This window comes from Spermophilus citellus, assembly GCF_964194105.1.
Source record: "Spermophilus citellus genome assembly, chromosome: 14".
NCBI classification, from domain to species: Eukaryota; Metazoa; Chordata; class Mammalia; order Rodentia; family Sciuridae; genus Spermophilus; species Spermophilus citellus.
Window position 1 is genome coordinate 95,834,870 of NC_138194.1, and position 17,590 is coordinate 95,852,459.

At 43.3% G+C, this 17,590-nt stretch overlaps 1 protein-coding gene across 1 annotated transcript in view; it reads right to left on the bottom strand.

Annotated features, from left to right (window-relative positions):
• Positions 1-14,787: 14,787 nt before the first annotated feature.
• The window catches only part of KCNQ3 (potassium voltage-gated channel subfamily Q member 3), a gene marked incomplete at its 3' end in the record, with an annotated part of 315,551 nt that continues 312,748 nt past the window's right edge, over positions 14,788-17,590 (bottom strand). Inside the window, exons 14-15 of the mRNA XM_081266634.1 lie at positions 17,246-17,330; positions 14,788-15,522 (exon numbers count right to left, since the gene is read on the bottom strand). Of these exons, the coding sequence (XP_081122760.1) occupies positions 14,788-15,522; positions 17,246-17,330 (820 nt within the window). The remainder of the gene's footprint in view (positions 15,523-17,245; positions 17,331-17,590) is intronic.

Here is a 17,590-nt window from a genome sequence, read left to right on the forward strand (position 1 = left end):
TCTTCCCTGTCCTGTTCCCAGGGAACTCTGAGTGCCTTTCTTCCTTCATGACAGTGGTTTCTGTGTCTGCATGTCCTGCCATACCTCATTAACACTGAGCCCAGAGCCCTTGAAACAACCCACCCACTCTCCTGTCTCCAAGACCTCCTCTGCCCAATGTACTCCCCACTAATGACCTGCCTTGAGAAAATACAATTTGGAGGGGTTCCCAGGGCTTCATCCCATGCCCTCCCTCTGCAGAGGGGCCATCTCTGCTGCATTCTTTCCTGTTCCTAAGGATGAGATTACTGGCTCCTAACTCTTTTTTTAATATTTATTTTTTAGTTTTAAGTGGACACAATATCTTTATTTAATATTTATGTGGTGCTGAAAATCGAACCTAGTGCCTCATGCATGCTGGGAGAGCACTCTACTGCTGAGCCACAACCTCAGCCCCTCCTAACTCTTGCCTTCACAATTTCCCTTGCTACAAGCTCATTCTCATTGGCTTACATATAAGCTGTTATTTTCTCCATTAAAGCAAAAGCTAGATCTGCGTGTCCTTATATCCCTGTGGCTCCTTTTCCGTTTCTCTCTCTTCCATTGTACTGAAATTTCTCAGGTGAGTGGTCTCTTTGAAGTGCACCAATTCCTCTCCTTCTCCTCTCTCTCAAGCTCAGTGCAATTGGTTATATCACCAACACCACCAGAACTGCTCTTGTCATGGTCTCCAGGCTTCCATGTGGCTAACCTCTCCCTCACACACCATCTCAGCAGTCCTTGGCGCCTTGAGCCAGTCACTCCCTCCTTGGGACACTCTGAGCTTGGCTCCCCTGACATTCCCCTCTCCAGATTTTCTTCCTGTTCTTTGGCTGCTCTTGCTCAGACTTCTTTGCTGGTTCCTTATCAAGCCCCTGATCTCTTGACCTTGTACGGCTCAGTCCTTGGATATTTTTTTTTTCTCTCAATGCTGGTTCTCTAGGTGATCTCATCCTCTTTCATGGCTTTAGATGTTGTGTTAAAGAGTGTGAATAGACAGATATAGACACAGGGACAGGGACAGGTATATCTTTGGCCCTGAATAGCATCCTTAACTCCATACCCACCTGCCTACTAGACATTTCCACCAACTGTCTCATATGCATTTAAAATTCAACAAGTACAAAACCGGGTTCAAGCTCTTATTGCAGAAACTGTTCCATACCCAATCTACCCTATCTCAATTAATGATATCTTCACCATCCAGGAACTCAAATAAAAGACAATTCACCATTATCCTAGATTCTTCTTCTCTCACACTTCATATCCATGTCAATCACAAATTCTGCCACCTCTGCTCTTGAAATGTACCCAGATTCCAAACATTCCTCACGACTTCCTCTATTATCCCTCTGGGGCAAGCCACTTCCTCATTTGGATCATTGCTAATATGATACTGCTCCTGAAAAAATCTCCCTCTTCTGCTCTTTTACCTTTTAGCATTATATATTTAGCAGCAGAGAAACTATTTTTAATATAAATAAATTGTTGTTGCTTCTCTACTCAAAGCCCTATGGTGAATTTCCTTCTGAATCAGAATAAAAACAAAACTTTTACAATGGCCGGGGAAGCCCTGTGATTGAACCCCTGCATCTTCTCTAACTTCATCTCCTGCTGACTCCTCTGCTAACTCCCTTTGCCTGCCCTGGCCTAAGGCTGACCTCCCCAGAACCAGAAGGTAGTCTTCTGGGAAGGTTTTCATCTGATGTGGGGCTGGAACCAGGACAACTGGACTTCTCAGGAGATACCTTTCACAAACTCAGTCCTTGGTGTAGGCAAGTAACTGAGTTCCTGGTCCACTGGACGCTCATGCTCATTGTTGTAAGCTGACCTTATTAGGAACAATAACTGGTTCCCAGGAGTATCTGAAATGTGAGGTTATGAATGGGCTTTTGCTGCTTTTGTGCAGATGAAGGGATTTTCTCAGGGATATAATTTTTAGGCTCTCTTTCTTTCATGCATTAGACTGAGACTGAGAATGAATACATTTTTGAAAGGGAGGAATATATGGCCACAAGTTTCCTATATCTGCAACATCAGCCAGAGATCTTTGCCACACGGCTATAGCCCTTGCAGCTGGAAGATGCCTTCTAGCAGAAGGGCACTGGCCATCCTGGTTCCAAGAGGCTACAGGGCCTATCTCTGCAGTGAATCATGTCCATGGTCATTGTAACCAGTGTGTCCATCAAGAGCCAATTTTGTTACTTAATTCTCAGAATGAACCATGGCAACCTGGCTGGAGTTTTGCTTACCTTTGTTCATGTAGGATTTTAAAGTGACACCCTAACCCCATATCCCTTCTGCTGGCCTTAGAGTTCACCTGCAGTTGCAGCCAACTGTTCCAGCATGCTGACAGCTCTCCACCTTCATTGGCCACGTCTCTTTGCTTTTTGACCTAAGGGCATGATCATCTTAGAGCTTGCCCAGCTGCTGCAAAAGGAACCCTGCCTGTGTAGGGAATTTGACATCCCAGGGGCAATCCTCAGCCAACCAAGAGCAGAAGCCTGTGTCCAGTTGGGTTATTCTTTGATGTATTTTACATGTTCTCACAGGGATTTCGGTAGAATTGAGCCCATTTGTTCCCAAGGATCAGTTCCTGGGGTTCTGGCTCTGGTGGCCAGCATGTGCTGAAGTCTCTATGCTGTGGCTAGCTCTGGGATATGATACCATCTCAAGCTGACTTACCTAAAGCCTGATCAAATCTTTGAAAGCAATCCCTATGTAGTCTCCTCAACTTCTTTGGTGTGAGAATGGCTTTTTTTTTTTCTGATTTGATCTCTGACTGATATAACGCCACTGTGCAGTTGCTGGAGATGCAGGTGGGCAGGAAGCAGACTCACATTAAGTGTCTGTTGACATATCCATCCCCTGCTTAATAAGTGGGGCATCTTGTTCTAAGTAAAAGGTCCTAATGCATTAGCAGTTATGAATCAAGGCTCTGGAGTCAGACTTCGAGCTTGAATTCTGCTTCAACCACTTACTAGCTATGTGATTTGGGGCAAGTACCAACTTCCCTAAGCCTCAGTGTTCCAGTCTACAAAAATAGGGATCAGGATAGCACCAAACCCAAAGAGATTTACTGCAAAGATTAATGAGACAATTCATGGAATACATTAGTAAAATGTTTCTCATATGTAAGTGTTCAATAAACATAGCTACTTTTCCTATATCTAATAGAATGGAGCTTGGGATTTTATAAAGTCTATTTCAGGGAGGAGGCAAATAACCTTGTTAGCTGGAGGAGGTTTCTGAGTACTAATTTCCCCAGCTCCTAAGACAGTACCAAGTCCATGCGGATGCTGGGAATTTCTTAATTACCTAGTGTGGTCAGGCTCTAAGATGGCACCATTTTTTTCCCCTCCTGGAATCCACACCTTCATGTTATTCCCCTTCTTTTGAAGCAAGATCTATGATATTTTAATGACAAAAATGTGGCAAAGGTGATGGGGTGCCAGTTCCGATCATGCTACGTTAGACGGCAGCCTCTGTCTGTCCTGTGGCTCTCCCGGCTGCCTCCCTATAGCAAGCCTTTGGGCTGCGGGTAGTCATACGGCAAGGAACCAAGGCAGCCTCTGTCCAGCAACTCTCCCAGAACCGAGTCATCACTGAAGTGTACTGGAAGAGCATTCTTCCCCAGTGGAGTTGAGAGAAGACCACAGCTCCATCTGTGCCCTTGATTGTCCCCTAGTGAGAGCCAAAGCAGAGCAGTCAGTGAAGCTGAGCTGGAGTCCTGGTCCTCAGAAGCAGTGAGATAAGTAAGAAATTTGTGTTGTTTTTAGCTTCTAAGTTTGTGGCCATCTTGTTATGCTGAGGTACATAACTAAAACGTCTATGAAGTGGCTCTGTTCACTTGCTTCCTTCTAGCACTGGGTGGCACTCTCTGAGGTCCTGAGGGCAAAGACTCAGTTTCTACCCTCAAGCAAGTAGTGGTGGGGAAAGGCTGGCACTGAAACCACCGAGGATATCACAGAAACACAGAAATTTGGATGTCTGGCTGGGACACGGCCAAAGCCATAAGTAAAGGATGTTCTGGAAGATGGGGGATTCAGGAAAGATGTGACCTTGCTGGTGGATTTTAGCAAGGTCATGGTGCTTCCTTGGCCAAAGGAACGGTGTGACCCAGGAAGAACATTATTAGTTAGTTAACAGCCTGGTGTGTTCAGGGGCAGGGGCAGGTCTTTATGGAGTTGGAGAGCACAGAGTGTGTTGACATAGAAGGCATGCTGGTGGGGACGGGAGGACGGGACCCCTGTGTAGACAGGGGTGGTGGCAGTGGGGTGGGCTAACCATCAAGGATTATGTGTTCGAAAGAAAATTCTAAGAATTTCAACCATATATGATGTAGAAGAGAGACTGGAAGGTTTAAATAGTGAAGCAACATAATTGAATTTCTGTTTCTTAAAGACACTATGTCATTATAAGGGATGAACCAGAAGAGGAGAACCTAGAGTCAAAGGGACCAACTGGGAGACTAGTCAGGAAACAAGTGTGTCTGGAAGATGACCATGGAGAAACAGCAAGGTAGACGCCATGTGTCACCATCACAATGGGGGTGGAGGGTCAAGGTTGACTCTGAGGCATCTAGGACTAGGGTCCTGCATGGGGTTGGGGGGAGGAGCAGGGTTGTACAGGGTAAGAAAGGAGGGTAGTGGGTGGGCGCCTTGGGCCATGACATTGGTTGTTGGAAAGAGACCATAAATCTTTTTGCTGATGAGAGGAACTGGACCAGGGCTGGGAGAATCTCTCCACCCTCTATGGGAAGGGAGCTGCTCCTCTGAAGGGAAAAGCCCAAACAAAGCATCCTAAGGATGGTGCTGGTGTTGGGAGGCAAAGGTCAGAGGAAGCATGAAGTGCATTGATGTAGGAAGAGATTTCCTCCCTGCTACAGGATCTCCTACTCTTAAGGAAAGAAAGTTCCAAGAACTCTAATGCACCTTGAAGCCCCCATCTTCCCGGACCATTCTCTTTCACCTTTTCTTCCCTCTAAGCATACTAGCTTCCTTACAGTCCCAGGGATGCCCCCTGGGGTGTAACTACCATTGAATTATCCTGCCCACCCCCAGTGGATGCCATGACAACTAGAATGTCTGACAGGCCTCTCTTCCTTCTTCACAGTGGCTTTGCAAAATCACACTTAAATATTTCATTCAGTACCCATTTCCTCTAATAAGCCTTCTCTGCTCCCTCTCCTATGAGCTAGGAACTCTCTTTGTGTTTCCATAGTACTCTTGATTGTCTCCACCATCACGCTTCTCAGAGAATTGAAATGATCTCAGGCCAATATATTCCTACCATTAAATTGTGAAAATGGGCACCTCCCAAAGTTGGCACATGGTAGCCATTCAATCAACATTTCTTAAATAAATAACCAATGTTTCTTGAACTGAAATGAATAGTTTTGGTAGGAAAAAGCAAGAATTACAAACAACATCCAAATGTTCAAGGAGACAGAGTTGAAAAAGCGCCTATGAAGGTAATATATTCCCTATGGGTCCAATTCATAATAGAGAAGTGTTTGGATGCATTTGAAGTGTACATCACTAATGGGGAACTAGCTTTTGCCAACAGTTTGAAATTAAATTTATACCACATGTATATTTATTACTCCAATGGCACTCAGGAGAACTTTCTGGCTTCTTGATGCCTACGATTTGCATAGGGCTGGGGGGAATAATGCCTACACTTTGTTACATCTTGCCATCATTTACTACTAACAATGAAAGATATGAGATCAATGGTGACATCCTTGTGGTGAGCAAAGCTATAGGTTTAACCCATTTCCTCATACACTCAGGAAGACTACATTTCCTAGCACTCCTTTCGGGGTTGTCATGGAATGAGTTTGGCCAATGAGAATATGAGTAGAAATGATGAGTCACTGTGATTCCAAGGCAGAAATTGGTATGGATTTTCCATATTCCTCCATCTCTGTGCTTAGAAGTGAAGGACTCCAACATGTCGGATCCCATGGAAGTAACCTACATCTTTGCATCACTCTTTCCCACTGAGACAACCTACACTGGTCTGTGATTTGATCAAGAAATAAATCTTTTTTTGTGTTAGGTCACTGATACTTATAGGTTTTTCTGTTGCAGCAACCAGAGTTGTTTATTATAAATAATACAACCTCACAGAGCTGTTTTAAAGTAAATAACATTCCTCTACATAACCGTTGAAATGTCTATTTATTAATAACTGGTGCAGTGTTTATTTTTAGATAGAACATAAAAAATCAGGTAAGAATTGTTTGCATAATATATATATTTATATGGAAATCAACTTATTAAAGTTGTTCAAATATTGGACAGAGCCAGAATATAAATTACACATACAGTTTAAAAATTACAGGAAATCATATTATAAAGAGCACTAAAGGCCACTTGTGGAATAGTTGTGTTCCCGTGTAAGCCAGAACGTGAAGAGAGCCTATTCGTAGCACGGAGGAGACAAGTCCAGGGAGCAAGGCACCAGAATTCTATGCCAGAAGAAGGGGGTAAAAGAAGATATGACCCAAATCAAATACAATGGGTTTGCATCATTGGAAACCTCAATTGTTCTTCGATGACTGATATTTTTGATCCCTGCTATGTAGAAAAAGGTGGGGGGAAATAATCCTATCCCATCTGAAGCAAAGTAGAGATCATTTTTTCCTTTAAGTCTAGGAAGGGTCACCAAATGTGATGAGGCTCATCTGTCTTTCTTAGGGATTTTCCAGAATAAGGCAGAGCCTACTTTACCTCTCTATCAGCAAATGCCTGAGGCTAGACAGAAAGGCTGTCCCAAATTTTGGAACTTGGCCCACAGCTGGGTTTCCAATCCTCAGGGAAACACTGAAGAGTAAAGCTGATTCTCTCTCCCTTGGAAATGTATTCAGAGGGGTAAAGAAGGGCGCCATTGGCAGATCTGGTTGGCTTCCATGCAGAACCTTGATCTTTTCATATTGAGAAAGAGAGAGTCACAACTGTTCTGAGCTTTTGGCCTCCAAAGAATGTTTTTAAAGATTAGCCTGTTTCTACAGGAATCCAAAGCCCTGAAATAAAGGTGCAGTTTAGAGACAAAAGACCAGCGTTGGAGTCAGCGGAGATTTAGAGACATTTGAACTCCCTTAATTAAAAACAATGACAGAAGATCCTTGGGGACAGAGAACAAAGGGCGCTTGTGGGATTAGCTGCAGCCACCAAACCCCAAGAGCTAATGGATTCCAGCATGAACCAGGTGAATAATTTATGTGGCCTTAGTTTCTGTCATTAACAGCTGGATTGTGAAACCAAAGGACTGAATAGTCCAGGCATCCCTGCTCTCCCCAGGGAGTCTGTGGGTCTGTGATCATTTTTCTGTAAAGCTGACCAGACAGAGGAAGACAAGGCCTCATGGGGGGACACAGGGCCTGAACTGGGAACATTTATATGACACAGGAGACTTGGAATGCAGGTGAGGGCAGAATTTGAGTGGGAGAACCATGGGATTTGGCTACAATCTCAGCTCTTCCTCCTATAATATTTGAATTTGGGCAAGGTCATTTCTGTTTCCCTCCCATTTTCAGTTTCCTCATCTCTGAGACTGAGACAGGAATGTCTCCCTCGTGGGCTTGGGATGAGGATGGCATGGTCCATAGAGAACGTTGTGTTTTCTGATATTCATGAAGAGAACTTAGGTTAAGCTTCTCTCTCCTTCCTTGACCTCAGTCTTATGGGCAGAGAAAGAGAAGGGAACACTGAAATTAAATAAAACATGCTCTCATTTTTCATTACTCTTAGGCTTCACATTTCAGTCTTTTTGACAAGTAAAAGAGCAATTACAAATACATTTCTAAACAGTAGGCCAGGTTTTTGATGGATTGTTAGCCATTCTAAGATTATTCTCATAAAGTCACCATTTTGACTGTTAAAATCTAGTAATTTTTTTCCTGAAACTTATTTTAATCCCAGAACAGTGCTATTGGGAGGAACAAGTCTTGGGTACAATTATAATTTTTCAATTACTCCCATCCAAGAACTTGACCACCTTTCTCCTTGATTCTCTTAGTAGCATTTGGTTCAGCCTGATTCAGGAGAGCCAAACTCCTTCCATGGAGTTTAAGAGTAACTAAACATGGTTACTCTTCATCAAAATGCAGAAAGCCCAGATTCTGGAAGATCTGTCCCAAGTGCAACCCAAGTGGAAACCAATTACAGAGATCTTTATGAGAGTCAATAAAGGCCTGGTGATTTCTTAAAATAATACCTTACTTACACAAACATAAAATGTCTTAAGTTGAATCCCATTTGGTTCTTGTAGCTTTTGATGAAGGCCCTAGAATACCTGGTTAGGACCTGGTGGAATGGGGGTTTTCTGGGACAAGGTTTGAGGAACCAGGCTGTGCTCAGGTGAGACCAGATCCCAGTATAAAGGGACACCTTTGGTAGAACTGGCAATTTGGGGTAATATAGATCCCCAAAGAAATCATATCTCATTGTCTTAAACCAGACCCATAGAAAAATCCATTTGCTTGTCCCATAGAAGGGGATACAAGCTGAGTTGTGACTCTGGGGCTGAAATGAGTTCAAGCTGGGCCAAATGGATGAACCAGTTCAAGTTTGTCAGGATGAAGAGGGACAAAGCAGGAATAGCCAGATAAGTGGCCAAGGGTTGTTCTTTATATTTTCTCAACTGCATCTGGTAGCAGGAGGCCTTTGGAAGATACAAGGAGTTTGGAAGGAGGAACATTTTCATCTTTGAATACATGGGAACATCGATCATGTTTCAGAGACGGGAGGAAGTCTCAGGAAGTATGTCTGGTTTAGGACTTTATTGAGTGGGCCAGGAAATTTTCATTCATTTTCTGGGCTCCACAGTCACACTTCTTTGTCTCCAACATCTGGACCAGGATTCAAGAGACTTGCATTCTAGGTTCACTCTGCTACTCCACCCCTTACTTAATCAGAGACCTGGTGTGATTCCCCACACTCTGAGCCTCTGCTTTCCCATCTAAAAAGAGAGGTAGTTCTTCTGGATGGTCAGGTTTCCCCATGCTCTGAGTATCTCAGAATTTATGAAATTTTGTCTCCATGCATCTGTATAATAAGTCAAAGCCAGTCACGATTTTCCTACAGGGGTGCCAAAGCTGAGGCTGATAAAGTCTGGGACAAAGTCCCCAGGAAGGATTTGACATGCTCTTTCTTCTGCAAGTTTCCCAACTTGCTGCTAGGGTGGGTCTGACAGCCATCACGTCTTGAACCAGGAGTCCTTTCACATTTAATCATTCCTCTTTGACTTTACCTCCTGTAAACCCTCTTTTGAGAGAACAGTGCAGCATCTGGATCTAGGGGAACGTCCCAGCCCCGCCTCTGGGATCAAACTTTTCTCCTCTCTTCATCCTGACATTCCTTCTCTTCTGCATTTTGTTGAAGAGTAACCATGTTTGGTTATAGAGTGGTACTTATATAAAAAGTAATTGTAACAGGGTCTGATTTTGTCATGTAATGATTGGGATTATATCTCTAGCATCATTTTTTTTTCCTGAAAAAAAATTTCTGGTGTAAAATTAGAAGTCATAAGTAACATCGAAGAGTTAGGCAAATAATCTACATGTACTGTTAAAAGGAACCTGAATAACAGTTCCACACATGGGTCTCTCACTGTACTAGGGGTTTTTCATATAGACTGATTGCCTTATTTGCAATTGACAAAATAAGACAAATAATAGTTGATGTCAAATACTTTTGAATGTTCTAAAACACAAACTTTCATCCAGGTCAGCTCTATATCCTTCTTATCTCTTTGAATTACTATTACTAGTTCTCAAAACCTTGAAAACTATGCAGACTGCCTATCTTCTAACCTGTTCTAACCTGAGTGTCTAAGAAGTGCTATCTGCTACTTTGTTTAGAGGGCAATTAGTTCAGTTTTAAATGGTAAAATATCAGTAATACAAGGATGTTGGGTTAATTTAGATGTGAAGAAAAGATACCCTTTTTAAAAGTTCATTCTGAAATGAGTGAATTTTCAAGAATAAGTAAAGGCAAATTCCTAAGAATTTTCAGAAGGAGTTTCCTAACTCCTTTCCTAAGAAGTTTCGGAAAGCAAAGAAAATCTTTGTAATCCCAGGTGCCTTGAAAAACAATTCATGGAGACCAAAGGGCAGCTACATGCATCTACTGGAGAAGCACAGGGTTGGGGAATCAGAGGTGTGTCAGCAGCACTGTTGGAAGTGTAGGCGATTTCCAAAGACCTGGACAAATTTCTTCTCTTGCTCCTAAAGACTTTGACCTGCCGGTTCCCATAGACTAAGTGGCCCCATTATCTTCAAATGGATGGGACCATGACCGTAGCCTCTCTTGGTTAGCATGGTAAAAACCAAGTAGCTCAGCTTCTTGTCTGGCCTCTATCTAGGCAGGGATTTAGAGAGGAGGGAGAAGCTGGCTTCTTCAGATGCCACCTTCTTGTACAGCTTATCTGGAGCCATAAAGTCCCAAACACAAATCCAAACTCCCATTCAGCCCACTCAGGCTTCGCTGGTGTGACAGCTCACACAATCTTGATGCCAGGTTTGTGCTCTCACTTTCTTCCTGGTTGAACTTTCAACCGTTTCCAAGCTGGGAAGCATTCTTCATGCCACAGAGTTGTCTGCAGCAATGAAATCAGATATTTTCCATTCTTCATAAATAGATTGAAGGGACTTCTGACATTCGAGGCCCCCAGATTCCTAACTTTCTCAAGGCAAAAACTGTGGCTTTCTAATCTTTGAATTTTGATTGCACAGTTCCTGGCACAGAGTGATGCTTAATAAATTTTTGTCAAATGAATAAACAAATGAAATTTTCTTTATTACACTCTCATTACAGTAGCATAGAATTATAAAAATAGTTTTGGCAAATCATGAGTGGATTCTGTTATGTTAGGTTTTCTATAGCTAATTACTCTTTCAACTCAAAGTACAAAGTGCCTGAATCGGATAGACATAGATGTGTAACAGTTGACCAATTAGTTTGTGTTGACCTCTACAGTTTGGGGTTTTCCTGTTTTTGTTGTTGTTGTTGTTGTTGTTGTAGTGGTGGTGGTGGTGGTAGTGGTAGTGGTTTGTTTTTAATGAAAACTAGAGCTTAATAATATCAGTGTCATATCTAATAACTCTGAAGTCTCAGTTCTAAGAACGAATACAGTCATTGAAAAGATTTTTCTCAATTTAGTGGTTCTCTCTTTGTCTCCCACTTTAAAAACAATCTTTTGGTGCTTGCTTGTGTGCTAGTGTTTTATAGTCAAACTTACGCTTCATCTCAAGTGTTTTTTCTCACCCCAATAGAATCTCATTTTGTCTAACATTTGTAAAGTTAATTCATTTCATTCATTTTGATCTTCCTAAAATTTGACCTCTTTAAAAATTTGTGTGCATGCGTGGGTGTGTGGTACAGGGGACTGAACCAAGGACCTTGTGAACAGTGCGAATGTGTGCTATCAGTGAACTTAATCCCTGGTTCCAAATTATTTGCTTTCTTGTACTTATTGAATTTACTCTTTTTGTTGTTGTTCTGAAGATTAAGCCTGGGATATCACCTGCTGGGCAAGTGCTTTACACACTTAGTCTCACCTCTTACCTTTTCTATACATCATATTATAACACACAGAGGACAAACAAATAAAATGAGATCATGGTTTTACTTGAGAAGATAATTCCTAGTTTTATGATGTAATTGATTTGTCACTATTTCAAGGGATTTGGCCCAAACCCCTGTGATCCTGGAAAATTGGAAACCCATTGGTGCATATTATAATCTTGGGGCATATTATTAGCCAATTCTTGTGCGTAATTCTTTTGTCCAACAGAAGGACCTTTGTGGAAGCACACACTGTTTCTCCCCATCACTTAAATATTCCATCTTGGTCCTTAAACTCCTGCTTCCTCAATACCAGCTCTGTTGTAATGTTGTCTGTGGGCACACAACTTGAACAGGTTTGGTTTGCTTTCCTAGAATGTATTTTTTGGGGGACAAAAAGGAATATCAAACCAGAATTATTGAAGATCAATTTTCTTCTTCTTTTTTTTTCTTAGGTGGGAAAAACAGTTTTAAGATTCTTATTAATTCATGAAATGCATATTTTTCTGTGTCCACACTGATAGCTAATAAGAAAACTTACTAGATGTTGGTGACATATGGCAATCAACAAAAATTCAGTTCTTGGACTTAGGAGCCCATGCAGAAGCTAGACGCCCACCCTTGGTTTGGGAAATGATACAGGTTCCACTTCTCAGTAGGGTACTAAAAGAACATTAAGAAAGTTTCTCTAACTTTAACTTAGAAAAGACAATTTCTGCATACCCTTTCTAACTTTGAGTCCATGGTAAATATTTCCCACTTAGAGCTAAAAAGATTTCACTCTTTTGACCAAGAACTCTATCAAATTCTTGAAAAACATATCTGCTTATAATATATTGATGTTAATAGATTCTGCAGGAATATTGACATATTAGAAAAATAATTTATGCATATGTGGAGAATTTGATTCATTCTCCATCTTTTTTTTTCTTTCAATAACTCAAATACATAAAGACCAGCAGAGTTACTTGTTAGATGGTAGGCAGCACAGTCAGTTCTGGCAAAAGATTCCAGGAGGATGAGAATGAAGAGCTAAACCCTTAGGAAGGAGCATAAAGTTTCTTGGGTTTGGGCCCCGGTGGCATTACTGAAGCCATGTTGAAGGGAGTGGAAGAAGGGATGAAATGGTCCATACCCTTTGCCTCCCAGAATGCCACGAAGCCCAATGGAAAGCCACAGGGGAGGGCTTCATGTCTGATGCGTGTGATCATTCTTGTGTTCTTCCTGCCTCAATTTCAAGGTCAATACCCATCCATTCATGGGACCCTCCATGTACAACTCCCTTCTACCATTCACAATGTCTGCCTTTGTTCGGGCTTTGGTTTTAAGTGCTTAAAGTCAGGAGCCAAGCTTTAAGCACTGCTATATTTTTAGCCTTTTGTACATGACCCATTGGCATATGTGTTGAAAAGAACCAACCTCTAAGCAATTTCTTTCCAACTCAGGGCAGGGTACCTGGATGAGGTCTTCATGAAACCATCGACCAAATGTCTGCCATAGCAACTATGGCTCCTGTCAAGGAGGAGAACATTGGTAGCAGTTGCATGTAGACATTGGTTTAGGTCATTTCCATCATCTTGGTGGTCCCCATGGCAACTACCCACACAACCAGTGCTTAGATGGGTGAGCAGAGTAAGACAATAGATACTATGGTGTGGCCCTTTAGCTAGTGTAGCCCATGCCTAACAGAAGCCTTTTCTATCAGTCTTTGAGAGAGTTGTAACATCTCTGAAGAGGCCACAGGTGACTTGTGCTGAATATTAAAGCTTTTACAATAGTGCTCTTCAGGCCATACGCTTACCCTCAGTGAGTTATGGCTATGTGCAGTTCTAGTATTTTCACTGAAAAAGTCTGTAGGAGTAAAATTGTATGGTTCTGGAGATTTTGCCTACTTACTTAATAATAGATCAAGCTTGTTTGTATAATTTTTTTCTGAATCCCAAATGCAATGTATTGAGTAAGCATATTTTGCAATAAAAGCAGACAGCCTCTTCCCCTGGATAAACTATGGCAATTGCTTCCCACATGACACAGAGTACTGGTGTCTTGGCATGATTTCTGGGTCCTAATGATAGAGAGGAGGGAAGAGTCCAGGGTAGGGAGGGAGTCCGCAGATGGGGCTTTGAGTCCTGGTTCTCCATGGGACAAGAGAGTGATCCCAGCCATGGGGTCACTATTATACCTGTCATTATACCTGAGCCTAAGATTTCTCATTTCTAAAAAGAATAATTTAGAAAATATAATTAGTGAATCCCCTCTTGATTGTAATTTCTGCTTTGGATATGGAGAAGAATGTGAATTGGAACCTTATTTAGAAGATACTGAACTTAGCTCCTGCCTAGAGGGGCTCTTCACTTCTGGCAAATTTCATTATCTTTGCCTACATAATTTGGGAACTACTTTAGTTTGTGTGCTTGTGTCTGTCGGGTGTGTATGTGCTGTGTCTCTGTGTGTGTGTGTGTGTGTGTGTGTGTGGTGTAATTTCTCCCCTCTGATTCGTAACACATGTGAAATTTTACACTTGGGGTCACCAACACCTTTTTACAGATGAGGAAAGAGGCAGACCAAAGGAGGTCCCTTTGAGAGCTTTGAAATGATTTTGTGGACTTTCCCTTAACAAAATCCTTTCTAAAATTCTTGGTTTGGGAGATTGGATGACTATCTTTCTTTGTGTCTGCTCAGTAGGAAGCCTCTTGGCATGCCATGTGTTTTCGTGGAGAAAATTATTTTCTTGCTTTAGAAAACTGTTAATTACCAGAGTATTTTACACAAAGGGGCAGTGATCCAAAAAAAAAAAAAGAAAAAAAGAAAGAAATTCTATTCTCTGCTTACCAAAACAAAACCCAAACCAGCCAACCAAACCAACAAACAGCACGGCTTATCAATAATTTCTCCCGGTACTGGTCCAGTCATGATTAAAAGGAAGAAGAGCAGATAAATGTGTGTCCTAGAAGAGATTAGCGGTACCATTTATATAGTGTCAAGTCATGCAAACCATGCTGAAAGGAAGCAGCTTCGTTGTGGCGACATGGGAGGAAGAAGGTCGTGAGAAGCCCCTGCTCGTGGGGGGCCACCACGCACGCGCATGCACTTGATGCAGCCATTGGTGTCCCCGCTGGTAAGCGCTGGATGTGAGAGTAAGTGAACTATACAGAGTCTGTCTACATTACAAGGAGGAGTCAGCCAGTGACCCCTTTTAAGAGGGCTTGTTGGAAGGGGTCCATATTGAATCCGAAATCCCGTCCCCTGTGGACGACAGAGGCATGGAGCCACTGGGCGTGAAGGGGTCCGTGTCGGTGTCCGTCTCACCCTCGGCGAGGTACCGCTTCTCCCTCATCCAGCTCGACCCCGCACTGGGGCCAAACATATAATCATCTCTGTCCTGGGAGATGCTGAAGCCACTCGGAGACCGCTCCAGCTCTTCATGATTGACAGACATCAGGGACAGAGGTGTGTCGCTGTCCCGCGTGATGCTACGCCTCTGCCGGGGCGAGATGTGGTCCGAGTAGGGGCCGTGCAGTTCAGCCTGGGAGTGGTAACTCACTCGGGAGTCGAGAAGAGTCAAGATCGGCAGGACGGTGGGCCTCTCTGCATATGTGGACGCCGAGGAAGGCAGAGTGGCCTGAGCCTTTGCGGAACTGGGTCCCCCTCGGGGTGGGTTCACCGGGTCATGTGCAAAAAACCTATAGGGGCCGACTTTGTCGATGGGCACCTGGTGGAAGCTGTTGGGGGGATCAGGGGCACCTGTCTCAGAATAGTTGCAGATGATGGTTTTCAAATCAGAATACCTGTTGTCCTCTTTCTTCTCCCCTTCAGCTGGCGAGGAGGTCCCCTTGGTCGGGTAGTACTCGGTGACATGCACCTGCAGCCGCTCCATATGCTGCATATGCATGTCCACAAGGAAATCCAGCTTCTTCCCCATGTCATGAACCTGGAAAATACAAGGGACTGGGCATGACTGCTCCCTCTGGCGTGGGCATCATGGTTATTGGTTGGGGGGGACATAGCATGAATAAACTTTCCAGAAGGGAAGAGAATTCATGCAAGTCTTAATAATAACAGCAACTAGTCGTTTATTTTGTGCCTCCTAGCAAGCTCTGCATGAGTGTTAATCTGTAAATAGCCTAGGCAGGGCCTTTCTGGGAGGCAGAGGCTGGAAGCAGAGAGATGTTTTGAGGAAAGTGTTATAGGCCTTCATGGTCCCCCAGTGGAAGAGGTGGCCTTGCTCTTTGTTGCTACTCCTAGCAAGGAGTGGGAGTTCATGGTTTGCAAACAGTGTTTACCCAGAATCCTGTGGATTCTTAGAGTGTGTTTCACCACAGGCTGATGTGAACCCTGGAGGTGCAGGGGCAGGTGCAGGACTTTGTGGAGCTGGAGACCCACCCAGAGCCTTAGGGGTACAGTGGAAGCCACCTCTGCTTCTGTCTGCCTAAATGGGAAATGTATTTGAATTTTTGGGAGGGTGTATACACAAGCCACGTGCACATGTATGTGATATTCTCAGTTCCCTGGGAGATGCTGCAGTTGGCATGTGAACAATATCATCCGGGGATATGAAGCACAGTGTAAGCAGAGGGTTGAAATGACATCCAAGCCTTCATGACGTCTGACCCACAGAACAACTGGTGTATGACTCTATTTCACACACTCTGTGACTCAAAGGTCATAGACCTGGTAAATGAAAGAACTGAGAATACACATTAAAGTTTTAAAATAAGAAACAATGTGGGGCTGGGGTTGTGGCTCAGTGGTAGAGCGCTCAGGAAGTACATGCGAGACCTGGGGTTTAATCCTCAGCACCACATAAAAATAAATAAATAAAATAAAGGCATTGTGTCCAATTACAACTAAAAAATAAATATTAAAAAAAACAATGTGTGTGTGGTCCTGGGGATGGAACCCAGGTACATTCTACCACTGAGCTACATCCCCAGCCCTTTCTATTTTTTTTTTTTAAATTTGAGACAGGGTTTCAGTAAGTTGCCAAGGCTGGCCTCAAACTTGCAATCCTCCTGCCTCTGCCTCTGGAAGAAGCAGCGTTCTTGATGGGTCAAAATACAGAATAATTATTCAAATTTTCTCTCATTTCTTCTGCATAGATCCAATGTGGATTATGAACAAAATAAAAGGATGGATATGTGTGTAGAGGAAACCTTAAGTGCAAAATTAGGCAAATGATGCTAGAATATGAGCTGTTTGGCTGTGGACGTTAAGAGGTACGCCACGTGAGTGCTGGGGGTGGGCAGGTTTCTCTTTTCACACCCACAGCCTGCCCTGGCCACTCCACAGGCCAAGCCCTGAGAGGGACTTAGAAAAAAGGAGGGGAGAGGCGGTGAGAGATGGGACAGGGCACATCTCTGAGGGACCACCGTGGAGTGCATGGGGTGGTGGTGAGCTATATCCAGGCAGTTCGCCTGTGTCAGCTCACTCAATCCTCCCAACCACTACATGAGGATTACAATGGGGAAACTGAGGCTCAGAACAATAGATTACCTTGTATGTGGTCAGCCAGACAATAAAGGCCAACCCAGGGATGAGGCTCCACCTCCTTTTCTGAGTGGTAGTCAATATTGCTCAAGTATCATGTGCCCCTATGAAAAGTGCCATTTGGAAGTCAGTCCCCATGTTGGCTTTCTGCTGAGGGAAAGACCTACCTGTCTTTCGACTTTGACAAACTTCCCCATCATACTTTGGTCTTCCATTTCCGATGTGGATGCTCTGGCTACATATGGTTCATTCCTAGGAAAAGGCCAATGATTCTTTAAGATCATTATATACAGTTTTGCTTTGCAAGGTCATTCCTGCTAGGGAGGCCATGGCCCCGGAGATCAGCATTCTCATTCTTCTGCTCACCAAGGCTGGAGAGCTCAAGTCTCCAGACTCATGAGAGAAGCTGGTGTTCTCCAGGCTTCCCCACTGATGGTTTCATGCTTACCTTACTGCAGAAAAACTTGAAGGCACTTTGTATTGAAGTTACTAAAGCACCTGGTAGTGCTGAT